Below are 20,226 nucleotides of genomic sequence, written 5' to 3'. Positions count from 1 at the left end.
GCACGTCCCGAGAGGGAACCCAACTCCTCTCCTCAGGACCGTACCCCTCCCAATCTACTAGGTACTGATGACCACGGCCCCGAGGACGCATGTCCAAAATCCTACGGACCCTGTAGATGGGTGCGCCCTCGACAAGGATGGGGGGGGGGGGGGGGGGGGAGACGAGCGGGGGCGCGAAGAACGGGCTTGACACAGGAGACATGGAAGACCGGGTGGACGCGACGAAGATATCGCGGAAGAAGAAGTCGAACTGCGACAGGATTAATGATCTGAGAAATACGGAACGGACCAATGAACCGCGGGGTCAACTTGCGAGAAGCGGTCTTAAGGGGAAGGTTCTGAGTGGAGAGCCAAACTCTCTGACCGCGACAATATCTAGGACTCTTAGTTCTACGCTTATTAGCAGCCCTCACAGTCTGCGCCCTATAACGGCAAAGTGCAGACCTGACCCTCTTCCAGGTGCGCTCGCAACGTTGGACAAAAGCCTGAGCGGAGGGGACGCTGGACTCGGCGAACTGAGATGAGAACAGCGGAGGCTGGTACCCGAGGCTACTCTGAAAAGGAGATAGCCCGGTCGCAGACGAAGGAAGCGAGTTGTGGGCGTATTCTGCCCAGGGAAGCTGTTCTGACCAAGACGCAGGGTTGCGAAAAGAAAGACTGCGTAAGATGCGACCAATAGTCTGATTGGCCCGTTCTGCTTGACCGTTAGACTGGGGGTGAAAGCCGGAAGAGAGACTGACGGAAGCCCCAATCAAACGGCAAAACTCCCTCCAAAATTGAGACGTGAATTGCGGACCTCTGTCCGAAACGACGTCTGACGGAAGGCCATGAATTCTGAAAACATTCTCGATGATGATTTGTGCCGTCTCTTTAGCAGAAGGAAGCTTAGCAAGGGGAATAAAATGAGCCGCCTTAGAGAACCTGTCGACAACCGTAAGAATAACAGTCTTCCCCGCTGACGAAGGCAGTCCGGTGACAAAATCTAAGGCGATGTGAGACCACGGTCGAGAGGGAATGGGAAGCGGCCTGAGACGGCCGGCAGGAGGGGAGTTACCGGACTTAGTCTGCGCGCAGACCGAACAAGCAGCCACGAAGCGACGCGTGTCATGCTCCCGGGTGGGCCACCAAAAACGCTGGCGAATGGAAGCAAGCGTACCCCGAACGCCAGGGTGGCCGGCTAACTTGGCAGAGTGAGCCCACTGAAGAACGGCCAGACGAGTAGGAACGGGAACGAAAAGAAGGTTCCTGGGACAAGCGCGCGGCGACGGAGTTTGAGTGAGTGCTTGCTTTACCTGCCTCTCAATTCCCCAGACAGTCAACCCGACAACACGCCCCTCAGGGAGAATCCCCTCGGGGTCAGTGGAGGCTACTGAAGAACTGAAGAGACGAGATAAAGCATCAGGCTTGGTGTTCTTAGAGCCCGGACGATAAGAAATCACGAACTCGAAACGAGCGAAAAACAGCGCCCAGCGCGCCTGACGCGCATTAAGTCGTTTGGCAGAACGGATGTACTCACGGTTCCTATGGTCAGTCCAAACGACAAAAGGAACGGTCGCCCCCTCCAACCACTGTCGCCATTCGCCTAGGGCTAAGCGGATGGCGAGCAGTTCGCGGTTTCCCACATCATAGTTACGTTCCGACGGCGACAGGCGATGAGAAAAATACGCGCAAGGGTGGACCTTGTCGTCAGAGAGGGAGCGCTGAGAAAGAATGGCTCCCACGCCCACCTCTGACGCGTCAACCTCGACAACGAACTGTCTAGTGACGTCAGGTGTAACAAGGATAGGTGCGGATGTAAAACGATTCTTGAGGAGATCAAAAGCTCCCTGGGCGGAAACGGACCACTTAAAGCACGTCTTGACAGAAGTAAGGGCTGTGAGAGGGGCTGCCACCTGACCGAAATTACGGATGAAACGACGATAGAAGTTCGCGAAGCCGAGAAAGCGCTGCAGCTCGACGCGTGACCTAGGGACGGGCCAATCAATGACAGCTTGGACCTTAGCGGGATCCATCTTAATGCCTTCAGCGGAAATAACAGAACCGAGAAATGTGACGGAGGAGGCATGAAAAGAGCACTTCTCAGCCTTCACAAAAAGACAATTCTCTAAAAGGCGCTGGAGGACACGTCGAACGTGCTGAACATGAATCTGGAGTGACGGTGAAAAAATCAGGATATCGTCAAGGTAAACGAAAACAAAGATGTTCAGCATGTCTCTCAGGACATCATTGACTAATGCCTGAAAGACAGCTGGAGCGTTAGCGAGGCCGAAAGGAAGAACCCGGTATTCAAAGTGCCCTAACGGAGTGTTAAACGCCGTCTTCCACTCGTCCCCCTCCCTGATGCGCACGAGATGGTAAGCGTTACGAAGGTCCAACTTAGTGAAAAACCTGGCTCCCTGCAGGATCTCGAAGGCTGAAGACATAAGAGGAAGCGGATAACGATTCTTCACTGTTATGTCATTCAGCCCTCGATAATCTATGCAGGGGCGCAGGGACCCGTCCTTCTTCTTAACAAAAAAAAACCCCGCTCCGGCGGGAGAGGAGGAGGGGACTATGGTACCGGCGGCAAGAGCTACAGACAAATAATCTTCGAGAGCCTTACGTTCGGGAGCCGACAGAGAGTATAGTCTACCCCGGGGGGGAGTGGTTCCCGGAAGGAGATCAATACTACAATCATACGACCGGTGTGGAGGAAGAGAGGTGGCCCTGGACCGACTGAACACCGTGCGCAGATCGTGATATTCCTCCGGCACCCCTGTCAAATCACCAGGCTCCTCCTGTGAAGAAGAGACAGAGGAAACAGGAGGGATAGCAGACATTAAACATTTCACATGACAAGAGACGTTCCAGGAGAGGATAGAATTACTAGACCAATTAATGGAAGGATTATGACAAACTAGCCAGGGATGGCCCAAAACAACAGGTGTAAAAGGTGAACGAAAAATTTAAAAAGAAATGGTTTCGCTATGATTACCAGAAACAGTGAGGGTTAAAGGTAGCGTCTCACGCTGAATCCTGGGGAGAGGACTACCATCCAGGGCGAACAAGGCCGTGGACTCCCTTAACTGTCTGAGAGGAATGTCATGTTCCCAAGCCCAGGTCTCGTCCATAAAACAGCCCTCCGCCCCAGAGTCTATTAAGGCACTGCAGGAAGCTGACGAACCGGTCCAGCGTAGATGGACCGACAAGGTAGTGCAGGATCTTGAAGGAGAGACAGGAGTAGTAGCGCTCACCAGTAGCCCTCCGCTTACTGATGAGCTCTGGCTTTTACTGGACATGAAGTGACAAAATGACCAGCAGAACCGCAATAGAGACAGAGGCGGTTGGTGATTCTCCGTTCCCTCTCCTTAGTCGAGATGCGGATACCTCCCAGCTGCATAGGCTCAGCACCCGAGCCGGCAGAGGAAGATGGTAGTGATGCGGAGAGGGGGGCAACGGAGAACGCGAGCTCCTTTCCACGAGCTCGGTGACGAAGATCAACCCGTCGCTCAATGCGAATAGCGAGTTCAATCAATGAATCCACGCTGGAAGGAACCTCCCGGGAGAGAATCTCATCCTTTACCTCTGCGCGGAGACCCTCCAGAAAACGAGCGAGCAAAGCCGGCTCGTTCCAGCCACTGGAGGCAGCAAGATTGCGAAACTCAATAGAGTAGTCTGTTATGGATCGATTACCTTGACATAGGGAAGACAGGGCCCTGGAAGCCTCCTCCCCAAAAACAGATCGATCAAAAACCCGTATCATCTCCTCCTTAAAGTCCTGATACTGGTTAGTACACTCAGCCCTTGCCTCCCAGATTGCCGTGCCCCACTCACGAGCCCGTCCAGTAAGGAGAGATATGACGTAGGCGACACGAGCAGTGCTCCTGGAGTAAGTGTTGGGCTGGAGAGAAAACACAATATCACACTGGGTGAGGAACGAGCGGCATTCAGTGGGCTCCCCAGAGTAACACGGCGGGTTATTGATTCTGGGCTCCGGAGATTCGAAAGCCCTGGAAGTGGCCGGTGGATCGAGGCGGAGATGGTGAACCTGTTCTGTGAGGTTGGAGACTTGGGTGGCCAGGGTCTCAACGGCATGTCGAGCAGCAGACAATTCCTGCTCGTGTCTGCCTAGCATCGCTCCCTGGATCTCGACGGCTGAGTGGAGAGGATCCGAAGTCGCTGGGTCCATTCTTGGTCGGATTCTTCTGTTAAGGTGCGTGAATGAGGACCCAAAAGCAAATTAACGTAACAGAGCTTCTTTAATAACAAAACAAACGTAGGCTCAGATGGACCGGCAGATTCCGACAGGACAGGACAAGGTTGCAGCAAACGTGACGATAGTCTGGTTCAGGCATGAATAACACAAACAAGAATCCGACAAAGACAGAAACAAAAACAGAGAGAGATATAGAGGACTAATCAGAGGGAAAAAGGGAACAGGTGGGAAAAGGGGTGACGAGGTAGTTAGGAGGAGACAAGGAACAGCTGGGGGAAAGAGGGGGAGAAAAGGTAACCTAATAACGACCAGCAGAGGGAGACAGGGTGAAGGGAAAGGACAGAAACAAGACACAACATGACAATACATGACAGGCACTTCTAATATAACTCTATGGCAGCATCCAAGGGGATAGATTTTTTTTTGCTCTACCCTTAGATTTGGCGGTGACGTAGTGTCCCCATGAGTGACAGACCACTGAGCCAGTCATGGCGCAACTAGAGAACATTACCAACCCCTATGCTCCCTATTTTCCCTGGCTGCCCCACCATCACAAAAAGCATTGAGCTAGGCTGAAACACCTTGATTATGGAGCTGCCTTACTCAAAAAAATGTTTGTATGCGGCTTTATTAAGTACAATTAGCTTTATTTAAAATTGTTTGCAAATTGATATGTGACATGTATTAATGCTAAAATAACATGCAAAACAGTCAAACCCCTTCCCCCATATTTTAGCTAAAAATATGGGGCTCAAAACAGAGCCCCACCTGCCCTGAATGACAGATCACCACTGATTGTACCTTTTTATATTCAGAATATTGGGTGCAATTTGTTAATTGTATCCGCACATGTACCCTAAATGGTACCGAACAGTACCATGTAAGCTTATAGACAGTCGTGAAGAGGGCACAACAAAGCCTATGGGTCCTCAGATCCTCAAAAAAGTTATACAGCTACAGCATCGAGAGCATCCTGACTGGTTGCATCACTGCCTGGCATGGCAACTACTCGGCCTCTGACCGCAAGGCACTACAGAGGGTAGTGCGTACGGCCCAGTACCTGCCATCCAGGCGTTGCCAGAGTAAGGCCCTAAAAATTGTCAAAGACTCCAACCACCCTAGTCATAGACTGTTCTCTCTGCTACCGCACGGCAAGCAGTATTGGAGCACCAAGTGTATGTCAAAAGGCTTCTTAACCACTTCTACCCCGAAGCCATAAGACTCCTGAACAGCTAATCCAGACTATGGTTATCTACCCCCTCTTTTACGCTGCTGCTACTCTCTGTTTATTATCTTATCTATGCATAGTCAATTTAACATGTACATATTACCTAAATTACCTCGACTACCCTGTGTCCCCGCACATTGACTCAGTACTGGTACCCCCTCTATATAGCCTCGCTACTGTTATTTTACTGCTGCTCTTTAATTATTTGTTGCTCTAGGCTTAGGCTACAGAAGTATCACACATATCAAGTGCTATTTTCATGTGAAAATAGCATAGTACTGGATGCATTTACTTCATTGGTGTTGTTGGTGGCCCCCTTTATGGCAGTATGCAAGCCTAGGCCGCATGTGCTATGGTTATTTGATTAACTAATTCATGTGGGTGCGTTTCTAAAAAATATATTTTTATTTGGGTGTTTGGTGGTGGATGTGTCGTTCACATGATGCCTACATCAGCAGACTACAACAGATAACAAACAGATCATCATCCCAAGATCTCTGGGCGCTCCCTCTCCTCCAAGAAACATGAGAATAGTCTGATAGATCGACGCGCACGCCAATCTCAGCGTCAGCACCGGCGCTCGTGCCCTGGCTCTTTCTCGCATCTGTGCGCGTGCCTCACGCAGGTCTCTGGATCGTAGGTGATGATGGCGGTGGATGAGCAGCATCGCTGAGTTCGCTCCTCTGAGCTTTCTATGTTAATATAATTATAAAAACTATCGAATAATACAATTAGTCTCCTTGGTCTCCTAACCAGAGACGATGGGCAACGAAGGAAGCATCGAGGGAAGCGGACAACCCGGAGAACCGGGCTCCATCTCTATGGTTGGAGCTCCCGGTTCGTTTTCAGCACCGGGCTCTGGACAGCACATCAAGCCCGCCAATGGTGCTGTTGCCGGGGGAGGAATGGGTGGCGGACCGGGGATGAATAGGTAAGACATGTTATAAGCAACGGTGCAGTTGATATCAAGTATCAATAAAAATGATATATTTCATATCCTTATACACTTGACATTGCATACGATGCTTTATATCTGCTCGTTGTGTAGTGAAACGATGCAGTTAGGCTTCGGCAGTTGGATTTGACAAGCTTTTACAATTTACTTGTTTTTTTGCCTATCATGGGTTCGCAGTTGGGACGTGTCATTCATATCATATAATGCGAAATGGGTAGCATTTCCCCTCCATCAAGTGTAATGTAATTGGTAAAAAGTAAAACCATGCAATTATAGCGTTAGAGGACATGACCCTCCACTGAATTATAGTTTATTTCGAGGTTGTCATAAAGGATGCTCGAGCTCCTCCGTTTCCGCATTGGTGTTTGCATGGGAGAAGCTATTGCTGCTATATGTGTGTGTAGCCTAGTAGTAGTTCGGCTATCTAAGACATTCATGTCAGTGTCGCCACTCTTTCGATAATGTTGTGCAAACGACATCATCTTCAGATGTTGTGGGTACCAGCTCGCAACAGTGTCGGGATGCTTTGCAGAATGACATTCATAAGCAATGAATAACAAACATTTAATTTAAAAAACCATCGAATTATCAGTCCTTTGATTATTTCGATTTTAACATTGTGTTGTAGAAAGACAGACATTCCTGGCATGATGATAATGTGTAGCCTAACCCAACATATCCATCATTATATAGCCTAATAGGCTAGACCAGGGGTTCTCAAAGTGTTGTCCATGGACCTGTTTCTCTCTGAATGTAACCGATTGGCCCAGGGTGGTGTAGGGCGTGTACATTTTATTTTTTTGTGTGCATGTCTCAATGCAATCTGGATCTCTAAAGACAGCTATTTGAGAATTTAAGCTCTGTCAAATGGTATTCTGAAACGCAAGGCTTATCTAAGCCATGTCCTATGGGCCATACACATTATAATCATAACTCCCTCTACTAATCTGTCCAATAATGAATATCATTTGAAATGCATGTATCTAGGCAATGGTCTTGCTACTTTAGGCAGTAGATATTGTTGGACTATTGGAATGAATATCACTCTATTGGGGATTTTATCATTCTATTGTTGATGTTATCAATATGGGTGATGTTGGTGATTTTATCATTCTATTGGTGATGTTATCACTATTGGTGATGTTGCTGATTTTATCATTCTATTGGTGATGTTATCACTATTGGTGATGTTGCTGATTTTATCATTCTATTGGTGATGTTATCACTATTGGTGATGTTATCACTATTGGTGATGTTGGTGATTTTATCATTCTATTGGAGATTTTATTGTTGGATTAGCCAAATCAAAAATGTTATATTTGCAATATTCATGTTTAGATTTTTCAATATTCATATATTAATGTAAGAAACATGTTATTGAAATCAAAATTTGACTCCTATTTCCGAGTAGGCGGGAAATCTTCATATGACAAGCATCAACCATTTTTCCTTCATAGCCCATACAGATAGCCCTAAACCTCATGGAGTCTTAACGTAGGCCTGGGTAAGGCCAAAATGTCACAAATGTTCCAACTCTTAGGAATTATTTCTCAATTATGCTTTAAGATACAAATGCCAAATATATGTCAGCAATTCTTCCAAAGGACCCTTCTATGTATTACATTTCGTGAAAATTCCCCAAATCATGGCCCTGTTTTGTTCTAGTTTCATTCGAAATCACCCTTATGTCATCTTCGTCTAGTCTTGTCATAACATTAAATGGACTACAAACAAACTACAAATCACAGTGACTCTGGCTGTTCTTGGTAATAAGTAGGCTTACTCAGTCTGTGTTGAGATGAGCTGTGCATCTTATCACGCTACCGTGCTTTTGTGAGGACAGACGCTGGGAGACGGAGAAGCAAGTGAGTGAATATTTAATAAATAACGGACATGAAACAAAACAAGGACAGCGTCTGGATAAGGGTAAGAAAACGACGTTAATGCAGACACGGGGAAGAAACTGAGGAAGTGACAGATATAAGGGAGGCAATCAATGGTAATAGAGTCCAGGTGAGTCCCATGAAGTGCTGATGCGTGTAACAATGGTGATAGGTGTGCATAATGATGGACAGGGGAGCGGGAGCAGGCGTGACAGCTTTTGCATTTGTAAGGATGTAGGCCTGAAGGTTTTAATCACAATATGTTTCTTAGATTTGCATGCATGGGCCCCAATTACCATGTTCATTATGACTGACACATAGATCAAATGTGTGTATGTGTGTCAATAAACAAATCTCTCCCTTAAAAGAGCATCATACTAGGCTACTGTAGTAGGCTATAGCATCCCCTCCACTGCTCTATTAAAGCAGATATCTGAGCATCTAACCGATCGCTGCAGCTGTACATAGTCCATCTGTAAATAGCCCACCCAATCTACCTACCTCATCCCTATACTGTTTTTATTTACTTTTCTGCTCTTTTGCCCACCAGTATCTCTACTTGCACATCATCATCTGCTCATTTATCACTCCAGTGTTAATCTGCTAAATTGCCTAAATTGGCCTATTTATTGCCTAACTCCTCATGCCTTTTGCACACACTGAATATAGACTTTATTTTTTCTACTGTGTCATTGACTTGTTTATTGTGTTGTTTATTGTTTATTGGCTTACCTCCCTTATCTTGCCTCATTTGCACACACTGTATATATACTTTTTTTCTATTGTGTTATTGATTGTATGTTTGTTTAGTCCATGTGTAACTCTGTGTTGTTGTCTGTGTCACACTGCTTTGCTTTATCTTGGCCAGGTCACAGTTGCAAATGAGAACTTGTTCTCAAGTAGCCTACCTGGTTAAATAAAGGTCAAATAAAAAAAATAAAAAAAAGGTATTGTGGCTCCCAGTGGTTGAGCTTGGTCCTTGTCTTAGTCATTGAAAAGGGTTTTTAAATAGGTGTGTGTGTGTGTGTCAGTGCCTTTAAATGCTTACCCAGCTGTTACAACTACCTGCGTTTAAACAGCAACCTGCATGGAGTGTTCGATGGTGTTGGTTGTCTCTAACTGATTGTCCATGACCAGAGACACCCTACTAATGACCTTAGTTTTGTCCTGGATGGTTCTTCCCACAAAGCTAAAAAGGGATTTGTACCTTCTTGACTTGATTGGATTTATAGGCACTTTTTGTAATATAGCCTGTCTGCTCAGCTCTGACCTGTCTACCATCATCCATCTGCAGGGGCCACAGGTGTCAGAGTCTCATACTCTGACTGCCAAACATGAACGATGAGAGAACATGCCAACCTCTACCATTTCTGACCCAGTCAGGGCAGCAGCACTTAAATTCCACAGATTTTCCTGAACATGACTCCTAAGTTAACAGTAGCCTGCTGTGATGATTTGTTCAGAGATGGGTATTATTCACAGTCAATAGTCCCATCCTTTTCAATTGGTTTGTTATGGCACATTAAAAAGGCACCGTGGTGTCCTATTTCCATCACTATGGTTTATTGCCCAAGAACAGCCTCTGCTTTTTATTCATACCCATTCTATCTACAGTGAGTGAAAGCTGTGACCTCACAACCCATATGTCACTCAGCTTACCTTTTCTAAGAACTGCACTGCACCCATGGCAATTTAGAAGCTGCAAAGTTTTGCAGAGAAAAACACAAATAATATACTGTTTTATCACCATGAATTTAAGTAGCTGTCTTTTCCATTCAGGAATGATTCCAAAGGTTTGGTCTAGGACTGTTACGGTGACCGTATTACCACCACACCGGCGGTCACCAGTCATGACTGCAGTCAAATTCCACGTGACTGTTTAGTCACGGTAACTAGGCTTCTCCAGGCTTTGATGCTGCTGATGGTCATTAGTAGCCAACCACATTTGTACTGCCTGGTACTCAGCACTCTATTGTCCTTCTAATCACTCTGAAATTACATTTAGATTTGTACATTTTAGTCATTTAGCAGACGCTGTTATCCAGAGAGAGTTACAGTAATGAGTGCATACGTTTACATACTTTTTTCGTACATCAATGCAAATGTTTTCGAACACTTCATGAGAACCTATGAGCTCATGTTGCACAACATTTCTATAGGCTATGAAATTGTGAGAAAACAGAGTGATGGCCTCTATTAAAAATAGTAGGATCCCATTAGCTTTCTATAGGCTAGACCTACTATATTTATTTATCAACTTTCCTAATATTAAGCAAATTGCTTTGCTTTACAACAGGAGTATAGCCTACAGTACCTGGCTGGCATGAAAGTGAACAACGGGAAAAGTGTCCTCCATTCGCTATTTAAGTGCATAGATGACATGTATCTTTTATCCCATGTTCCAAGACAGCTGCATGATAATGGTTCATAATGGTTCACTCTTAATCAAAACTAATTTCACACATATTTTTTTTATTTAAATGTTTTTATTTATTTATTTCACCTTTATTTAACCAGGTAGGTTAGTTGAGAACAAGTTCTAATTTACAACTGCGACCTGGCAAAGATAAAGAAAAGCAATGTGACACAAACAACAACACAGAGTTACACATGGAATAAACAAACATACAATCAATAACACAATAGAAAAAAAGTATATATACAGTGAGTGCAAATGAGGTAAGATAAGGGAGTTAAAGCAATAAATAGGCCATAGTGGCAAAATAATTACAATTTAGCAATTAAACACTGGAGTGATAGATGTGCAGAAGATGACTGTGCAAGTAGAGATACTTGGGTGCAGAAGAGCACAAAAAAATAACAGTATGGGGCTGAGGATAGTTGGATGGGCTATTTACAGATGGGCTATTTACAGATGGGCTATTTACAGATGGGCTATGTACAGGTGCAGTGATCTGTGAGCTGCTCTGACAGCTGGTGCTTAAAGATAGTGAGGGAGATATGAGTCTCCAGCTTCAGTGATTTTTGCAATTATTTCCAGTCATTGGCAGCAGAGAACTGGAAGGAAAGGAATTGACTTTGGGGGTGACCAGTGAAATATACCTGCTGGAGGGCGTGCTACGGGTTGGTGCTGCTATGGTGACCAGTGAGCTGAGATAAGGCGGAGATTCACCTAGTAAAGACTTATAGATGACCTGGAGCCAGTGGGTTTGGAGACAAATATGAAGTGAGGGCCAGCCAATGAGAACATACAGGTTGCAGTGGTGGGTAGTATATGGGGCTTTGGTGACAAAATGGATGGCACTATTATAGATTGCATTCAATTTGCTGAGTAGAGTGTTGGAGGCTATTTTGTAAATGACATCGCCGAAGTCAAGGGTCGGTAGGATGAGGGTATGTTTGGCAGGATGAGTGAAGGATGCTTTGTTGCAAAACAGGAACACAATTCTAGATTTAATTTTGGATTGGAGATGCTTAATGTGAGTCTGGAAGGAGAGTTTACAGTCTAACCAGACACCTAGGTATTGGTAGATGTCCACATATTCTAAGTCAGAACCGTCCAGAGTAGTGATGCTAGACGGGCGGGCAGGTGCTGGTAGCGATTGGTTGAAGAACATGCATTTAGTTTTACTAGCGTTTAAGAGCAGTTGGAGGCCACGGAAGGAGAGTCGTATGGCGTTGAAGCTCGTCTGGAGGTTAGTTAACACAGTGTCCAAAGAAGGGCCAGATGTATACAGAATGGTATCGTCTGCGTAGAGGTGGATCAAAGAATCACACGCAGCAAGAGCGACATCATTGATGTATACAGAGAAAAGAGTCGGCCCGAGAATTTAACAATGTGGCACCCCCATAGAGACTGCCAGAGGTCCGGACAACAGGCCCTCTGATATGTGAAGACAACATTAAATTAAGAATGGTCTGATAGTTGACAATATTAGCCTATTACTTGTGAATGATACCCAACATGTGCAATAAGGCAAATAATAGTGCATGTCTTATTTTTGAAACTTTTTCAAATCATAGTTGCACACCTCATATAGCCTAGCCCATAGGCCTATACAGTGCAAGTTTGGTACCACCAAGACTCTTCCTAGAACTAGGAAAAGGAACATGACAGCCCGCTTGGAGTTTGCTAAAAGGCACCTAAAGGGCTCTCAGACCATGAGAAACAAGATTCTCTGGTCTGATTAAATCAATATTGAACCTTTTGGCCTGAATGCCAAGTGTCACGTCTGGAGGAAACCAGGCACCACTGATTACCTGACCTATACCATCCCTACGGTGAAGCATGGTGGTGGCAGCATCATGTTGTGGGAAAGTTTTTCAGGGGCAGGGACTGGGAGACTAGTCAGGGTCGAAGGAAAGATGAAGGAAGGAAAGTACAGAGAGATCCTTGAGGCAAACTTTCTCCAGAGCTCTCAGGACCTCAGACTGGGGTGAAGGTTCATCTTCCAACAGGATAACGAGCCTAAGAACACAGCCAAGACAAAGCAGGAGTGGCGTCAGGACAAATCTCAATGTCCTTAAGTGGGCCAACCAGAGCTTGGACTTGAACCCGATCGAACATCTCTGGAGAGACCTGAAAATAGATGTCCAGCGACGCTCCCCATCCAACCTGACAGAGCTTTGGAGGATCTGCAGAGAAGAATGGGAATTTGCAAACATTTCTAAAAACCTGTTTTTGCTTTGTCATTATGGGGTATTTTGTCAATTTTATTGGTCACATACACGTGTTTGTTTGTACACGTGCAGATGTTATTGCGGGTGTAACGAAATGCTTGTGTTTTTAGCTCAAACAGTGCAGTAATATCTAACAAGTAATATCTAACAATTTCACAACAATACACACAAATCTAAAGGAATGGAATTTAGAATATATAAATATTTGGACGAGCAATGTGAGAGCGGCACAGACTAAGATACAGTAGAATAGAATACTGGATGAGATGAGTAATGCAAAATATTTAAACATTATTATTAAAGTAACTATTGTTCTGTTATTAAAGTGGCCAGTGATTTCAAGTCTGTATGTAGGCAGAAGCCTCTAATGTGCTAGTGATGGCTATTTAACAGTCTGATGGCCTTGAGATAGAAGCTGTTTTTCAGTCTCTCAGTCCCAGTTTTGATGCACCTGTACTGACCTCTCCTTCTGGATGATAGCGGGGTGAACAGGCAGTGGCTCGGGTGGTTATTGTCCTTGATGATCTTTTTGGCCTTCGGGTGCTGTAGGTGTCCTGGAGGGAAGGTAGTTTGCCCCCGGTGATGCGTTGGGTAGACCGCACCACCCTCTGGAGAGTCCTGCGGTTGCGGGCGATGCAGTTGCCAACAGGCGGTGAAATAGCCCAACAGAATGCTCTCAATTGTGTATCTGTAAATGTTTGTGAGGGTTTTAGGTGACTAACCAAATTTCCCCTGCCTCCTGAGGTTGAAAAGACGCTGTTGTGCCTTCACCACACTGTGTGGGTGACCATTTCTGATTCTGTCAAGGCTCAGGAGAAGACCCAGATGTCGACAGTTTTGAAGTAACAAAAGTTTATTACAAAACAGGGAGGCAGGCAAGCGACATGTCAAGGGCAGGCCGAGGTCAGTAGTCCAGAGCAGAGTCCAAAAGGTCCAAATGGCATGCAGGCTCAGGGCAGGAAGAGGTCAGTAATCCAGGGTGATGTGGCAAGGTACAGAATGACAGGCAGACTCAGGGTCAGGGCTGGCAGAATGGTCAAAAACCGTGAAAGTTAGAAAACAGGAACTAGAGCCAGAAAGGAGCACAGGAAAAAACACTGGTAGGCTTGACTAAACAAAACAAAATGGCAACAGACAAACAGAGAACACACATATAAATACACTGGGAATAATGAGGAAGATGTGCAACATTTGGAGGGGGGTGGAGACAAGCACAAAGATAGGTGAAACAGATCAGGGTGTGACAGTTTCAGTGTGTGTATATTGATGAGGGGATTTTTTAAAATACATTTTTGAATAAGGCAGTAACATAACAAATAACATCTTTAAATTAAGCACATTAATTTGCTTTACAACCAGCGTAGAGCCTAACTGGCATACATACAGTTGAAGTCGGAAGTTTACATACACCTTAGCCAAATACATTTCATTTCAGTTTTTCACAATTCCTGACATTTAATCCTAGTTAGGATCACCACTTTATTTTAAGAATGTGAAATGTCAGAATAATAGAAGAGAGAATGATTTATTTCAGCTTCAATTTCTTTCATCACATCCCCAGTGGGTCAGTGGTTTACATACACTCAATTAGTATTTGGTAGCATTGCCTTTAAATTGTTTTACTTGGGTCAAACGTTTTGGGTGGCCTTCCACAAGATCCCCACAATAAGTTGGGTAAATTTTGGCCCATTCCTCCTGACAGAGCTGGTGTAACTGAGTCAGGTTTGTAGGCCTCCTTGCTCGCACACACTTTTTCAGTTCTGCCCACAAATATTCTATGGGCTTGAAGTAAGGGCTTTGTGATGGCCACTCCAATACCTTGACTTTGTTGTCCTTAAGCCATTTTGCTACAACTTTGGAAATATTCTTGGGGTCATTGTCCATTTGGAAGACCCATTTGCGACCAAGCTTTAACTTCCTGACTGATGTCTGGAGATGTTGCTTCAATATATTCACATCATTTTCCTTGCTCATGATGCCATATATTTTGTGAAGTGCACCAGTCCCTCCTGCATCAAAGCATCCCCACAACATGATGCTGCCACCCCGGTTGGGATAGTGTTCTTCAGCTTGCAAGCCTCCCCCTTTTTCCTCCAAATATAACAATGGTCATTATGGCCAAACAGTTCTATTTTTGTTTCATCAGACCAGAGGACATTTCTCCCCCAAAAAAGTACAATCTTTGTCCCTATGTGCAGTTGCAAACCTTAGTCTGGCTTTTTTTATGGTGGTTTTGGAGCAGTGGCTTCTTCCTTGCTGAGCGGCCTTTCAGGTTCTGGTACTGTGGATATAGATACTTTTGTACCTGTTTCCTCCAGCATCTTCACAAGGTCCTTTGCTGTTGTTCTGGGATTGATTTGCACTTCGCACCAACGTATGTTCATCTCTAGGAGACAGAACACGTCTCCTTCCTGAGCGGTATGACGGTTGCATGGTCCCATGGTGTTTATACTTGCATAGTATTGTTTGTACAGATGAACATGGTACCTTCAGGCATTTGGAAATTGCTCCCAAGGATGAACCAGACTTGTGGAGGTCTACAGTTTTTTTCGGAGCTATTGGCTGATTTCTTTTGATTTTCCCATGATGTCAAGCAAAGAGGCACCGAGTTTAAAGGTAGGTCTTGAAATACGTACATCCACAGGTACACCTCTAATTGATTCAAATGATATCAATTAGCCTATCAGAAGCTTCTAAAGCCATGACATCATTTTCTGGAATTTTCCAAGCTGTTTGAAGGCACAATCAACTTAGTGTATGTAAACTTCTGACCCACTGGACTTGTGATACAGTGACTTATAAGTTAAATAATCTGTCTGTAAACAATTGTTGGAAAAATGACTTGTGTCATGCACAAAGTAGATGTCCTAACCCATTTGCCAAAACAATAGTTTGTTAGCAATACATTTGTGGAGAGGTTGAAAAACGATTTTTAATGACTCCAACCTAAGTGGATGTAAACTTCCGACTTCAACTGTAGGCAGTGCACAAGTTTCAGGTTTGGGGAAGATCATTTTCACCATAAAAATGCACCTTAATGATAAAAGCATTACAAACATAATCGCATTTGTGGTCACTTTTGAGAACAGTGTTTTCTCGCTATTTGATTGCATTTTGGAACATTTGCGCTTATAGCCTACTGCCATGTGCACATTGCTAGTGAAGAAGTAGCCTAATAGTTCAACATTTTAAGCTAAACGTTCTGATCTGTTGCATCTGCCTCATTCCTTTTACATTTTTTTTTGATGCAAGTAATTGTAGTAGTTTGGGATCTATCGCATCCCACAACTGTCACAGAGTATGTTTAAATATTTATTTCTCACTTTTTTTTTTCACAAGAAAAATATCAACTTTGTACTATGGGGGATAGTAGGCTAGTGCTTTTGCTGTTGGTTAAGTCTACTCATCTTGTTGGCTGACAAAAAGTAGTCTAAATGTGAACATCTTCAATATACTCCTCGGAATTCAATAAGTGGGACGCTGCAGTTGTGTTCCTGATGTGTTTGTCTTCACTTGTAGCCTAATTCTTAGCTGAGATGCCTTTGAGAAGGATCCGATCATGTGACAGGCATTGGCTAATAAGAATTGAGATATCTGAGCGAGCCATGTGTGTGAGGTGTGCTTCGGAGCATGGCAGCCAGGAGAAGGGAATTATAATTATATAATTATTCATTCCAAGCGCACAACAGCCACTTTGCCCACACAAGGGGGATGCTGCCTGGAAATTCGAGGACTGGTGAGAATATTATCAAGTGCTTGTCAAAGTGTGTGCAGCCTGCACAAGAAACATATCAGAGCTCAAGCCTTTTATTTAACTTCATTCAAATCATTAGAGCCGCACCATGCTGCCTCAGAATGTATTAAAATCAAAACATATAACCCAACGTTTGTGTCACAACTAAAGTTGCATAAATAGCTCTAAATGATGCATATAGGAGGACCTATTTCTTTGTTAACTGCTCAACACAGAATAGCCGCATGAGTGCACTTCCTTGGAAATTGTTTGGAGAAAATATCCTTTCTATTTTATTCAGATATGTTCAATTGTATTTTTCATACTATAAAATAATAAACAATTATTCCACACATTTCTAAGCAAATCTTGTCTGCTAAATGAACTAGTGTAGCCCACAGCCATATGGCATAGCCACATCAGGACCTAATATAAGGACAACTTAGAGTATGATATTCTGTTCTTCTGAAATAGACTACATTTTCTTCATATCATGTTTCTTTAGACCTGTCTAAATTAAATAATGGATTTATTGTGATGGTGTAGGCGATATTAAATGGATTTATTAGACTTTTTCAAATGTTGATGTTCCAAAGGTCTGCATCAGTGGCTTGTAGGCTGTGCATGGAAGCCAGGAATTGTGTGTTTATGTTAATTAACTGTCAATTACTGTGAGACCGGCAGTTATTTGCTTGACAATAACCGACTGACAAAATTTCATGACCGCCACAGCCTTAGTTTGGTGATATATTTTTTCTGCTTTCTGATTGGTTGGTTTGATTGGCTTAAACCACTCCCTCTTTCAAATCATGCTGGATTCCTTCACCCCAATTCCCATAAACAATCTGTGTACCCCAGAACTGTGGGTCGCTGTAGAAGGCGAATCCTCTGACTCCTTCCCTTTTCTCCTCCTTGTTGTTTTTTCCACTCAGATCTGAAAAGGATAGATGTTGTAAACAGTATGGTAATACCTTCACTATCCCTCTGGTTAGACTAATTACATCAGTGAGATCATTTTCTGCATAATTAGAATAGCTACACATTTAGATTGGGGCCTTCAGGAGGCTAGTCAACGAGAGCAGAGAGAAGGGAGTGAATGAGTGGTCTGATTTGAATGAATCAGGTCCTTCCCACTGGGCAAAGACGTCATTCCAATGTCTAGTTTTGATTTACATTTGGCTTGAGTTGTCAACTAATGTGAAATTAAACATTTCAGGTCATTTGATTTAGGTAAAAATGTGTGTGAAAAAAATACGAAATTCCCTCACATTGATGACTTTTTGCAAATCAGTTTTCCACGTTGATTTAACATCATCAACATTGAATTTTGTAGTTGAATTTATGTGGAAACAATGTTGATTCAACCTATTTTTGCCCAGTGGGTTGATTGTAGGGTGTGAGTATGATGCTGCTGCTGCTGCCTACTACTGGGCTGGTGGTAGTGCACTACAGAGGGTGGATGGTAGCAGTGCACTAAAGAGGGTGGCCAAATGGGAGGCGGAAGGAAAACCGACTCTCAGCCAAATCCTTTGGCAGTGTTCATTAAGCAAGCTTTTGTATCAAGTCTGGGACTGCTCTCCTGCTCTTCGTTTATCTGAGCCTTGGAGAATGAGAGAGGCTTGCCTATTGTCGGAGAGACAAAGCGAGAGGATTTAGGTTTTAAGCCGAAAGGACATGTGTCTCCTTTGCTTCTCTGTTGTTCTGTAGCCGTCATCTCAAAGTTAATTTTTCCTGGTTGATTTAATTATGTTGAGGCGCAGAGTGGTGATTGCAGTCCGACTGACGCCTGTCTCAATGTGATAATTAGTGAAGAACAGTTTCTATCATACAGGAAGTGGAGACAAATGTGTGTCATATCCATGGTTATCATGTCCATATACTGTACATCTTTGTCAAACAGATTTGAGAGATTCTATCCGTAAAAGATCAACATGCTTTTTTTAAATACTGTTTCTTGATCAGTGCTTTCAGTGACTGTAAAACATGATTAATATTATTAATATATTAATAATAGATAATGGTGAGGAGTTAGTTGTTATACCAGGCGGCACTCTTGGAAAACACTGCTGCTCTATATGAGTCTCTTTCCTTTCCCCTCCTTTCTTTTCCTGTCATACCACTTCCACTCAATTTCTTCAATTCACTCTGGAATCACTAGTACATTGACACTTAAGACCGAATACATAAACATTAACAGTGTTAAAAGCACTCCTCCCTCGCACTCAGTTTTTCTGTACGCACTGCAAAACACTTGTCATTGCCAAGGGCAGCCTGTGTTCACAGTTCTTACACCAGTTTGCCAAAGCTTTTGTTCAACTCTGTTAAATCATTGGTTCAGAGAAGGCTTCTCCAGCTCAGTAATAGAGACTGCTGTCCAGTATCAGTTAGGTAACTCCAGTCCTCTGGGGTCCTGATCCGTGTCAAACTTTAGCCGCCACTATAGCTAACTCCAATAATCAACTAACCATGGTCTTCAGTTTAGAATGCAATTAGTTTAATCAGGTGTGTTAGCTAGGGATATGGGAAAACGTGTGACACCAATCTGGCCCCTTGAGGAGCAGAATAATCTATCAATCTGTATTATGTCCTGACTGTTGACACACACTGGGAAAAGTCTAAACCGAATCCTTGGGATGTCCCAACTGACATCACCCATTGAAGTTGTAATTGAAAACGGTTAAGGTTAGGTTTATGGTTTGGTCAGGGTTATGGTTAGGGTAAGGGTTAACGTTAGGGTAATGGTATAGGTTAGAGACGTCCAAATGATCCCGTATAGCACTAACCCACATACTGGACGTGAGAGGTTCCAACTGCATTTTCTTATTAATATTTGGTTTCATAGCGTTCGCACATTTTGTTTGTGCATGCCGCCACCTACAGTGCGGTAGGGTGTTATCGATCATGTTGTATTTTGTCATACAAAAATGAAAAAGGAAGGAGAAAAGGAAGAAATTGTACCACCAGCTAACCCTCCACCCCATCCCACTAGTTCGACCCAAACTAACCCTCCACCAGTGGAGGCTCCTCAGTGGAGGAAGAGGAGGACCATCCTCCTCAGTGAATTTCATAAAATGTAAAATGATAAAATATTTGAAAATATATCCTTTTTAGATAAAACTATTCTAAATATAATCACATCACCAATTAATTGATTAAAACACAGTATTATGCAAAGAAGGTCTACAGTAGCCTCAACAGCACTTTGTAGGGTAGCACCATGGTGTAGCCGGAGGACAGCTAGCTTCCGTCCTCATCTTGGTACATTGATGTCAATACAAAACCTAGGAGGCTCATGGTTCTCACTCCCTTCCATAGACTTACACAGTAATTATGACAACTTCCGGAGGACGTCTTCCAGCATATCAGAGCTCTTGGAGCATGAACTGACATGTTGTCCACCCAATCAAATGATCAGAGAATGAATCTAGTACGGAAAACATAAGCTACAGCTAGCTAGCACTGCAGTGTATAACATGTGGTGAGTTGTTGACTCAAAGAGAGAGAAAGACAATAGTTGAACAAATTCATTTCTTCCTAAATTAAGGAGAGGCTTTTTTTTCACTTTCAGTTTCACTTACTTAGCTAGCAAAT

At 43.8% G+C, this 20,226-nt stretch overlaps 1 protein-coding gene across 1 annotated transcript in view; it reads left to right on the top strand.

Annotated features, from left to right (window-relative positions):
- Positions 1-6,077: 6,077 nt before the first annotated feature.
- Positions 6,078-20,226, top strand: part of LOC110492306 (protein bassoon) — a 175,672-nt gene continuing 161,523 nt past the window's right edge. The window contains exon 1 of the mRNA XM_021566517.2: positions 6,078-6,354. Coding sequence (XP_021422192.2) covers positions 6,185-6,354 — 170 coding nt within the window. The 5' untranslated portion in view covers positions 6,078-6,184. The remainder of the gene's footprint in view (positions 6,355-20,226) is intronic.

Source organism: Oncorhynchus mykiss, chromosome 16 (genome assembly GCF_013265735.2).
Source record: "Oncorhynchus mykiss isolate Arlee chromosome 16, USDA_OmykA_1.1, whole genome shotgun sequence".
NCBI classification, from domain to species: domain Eukaryota; kingdom Metazoa; phylum Chordata; class Actinopteri; order Salmoniformes; family Salmonidae; genus Oncorhynchus; species Oncorhynchus mykiss.
This window is presented reverse-complemented; position numbering and strand designations above follow the sequence as displayed.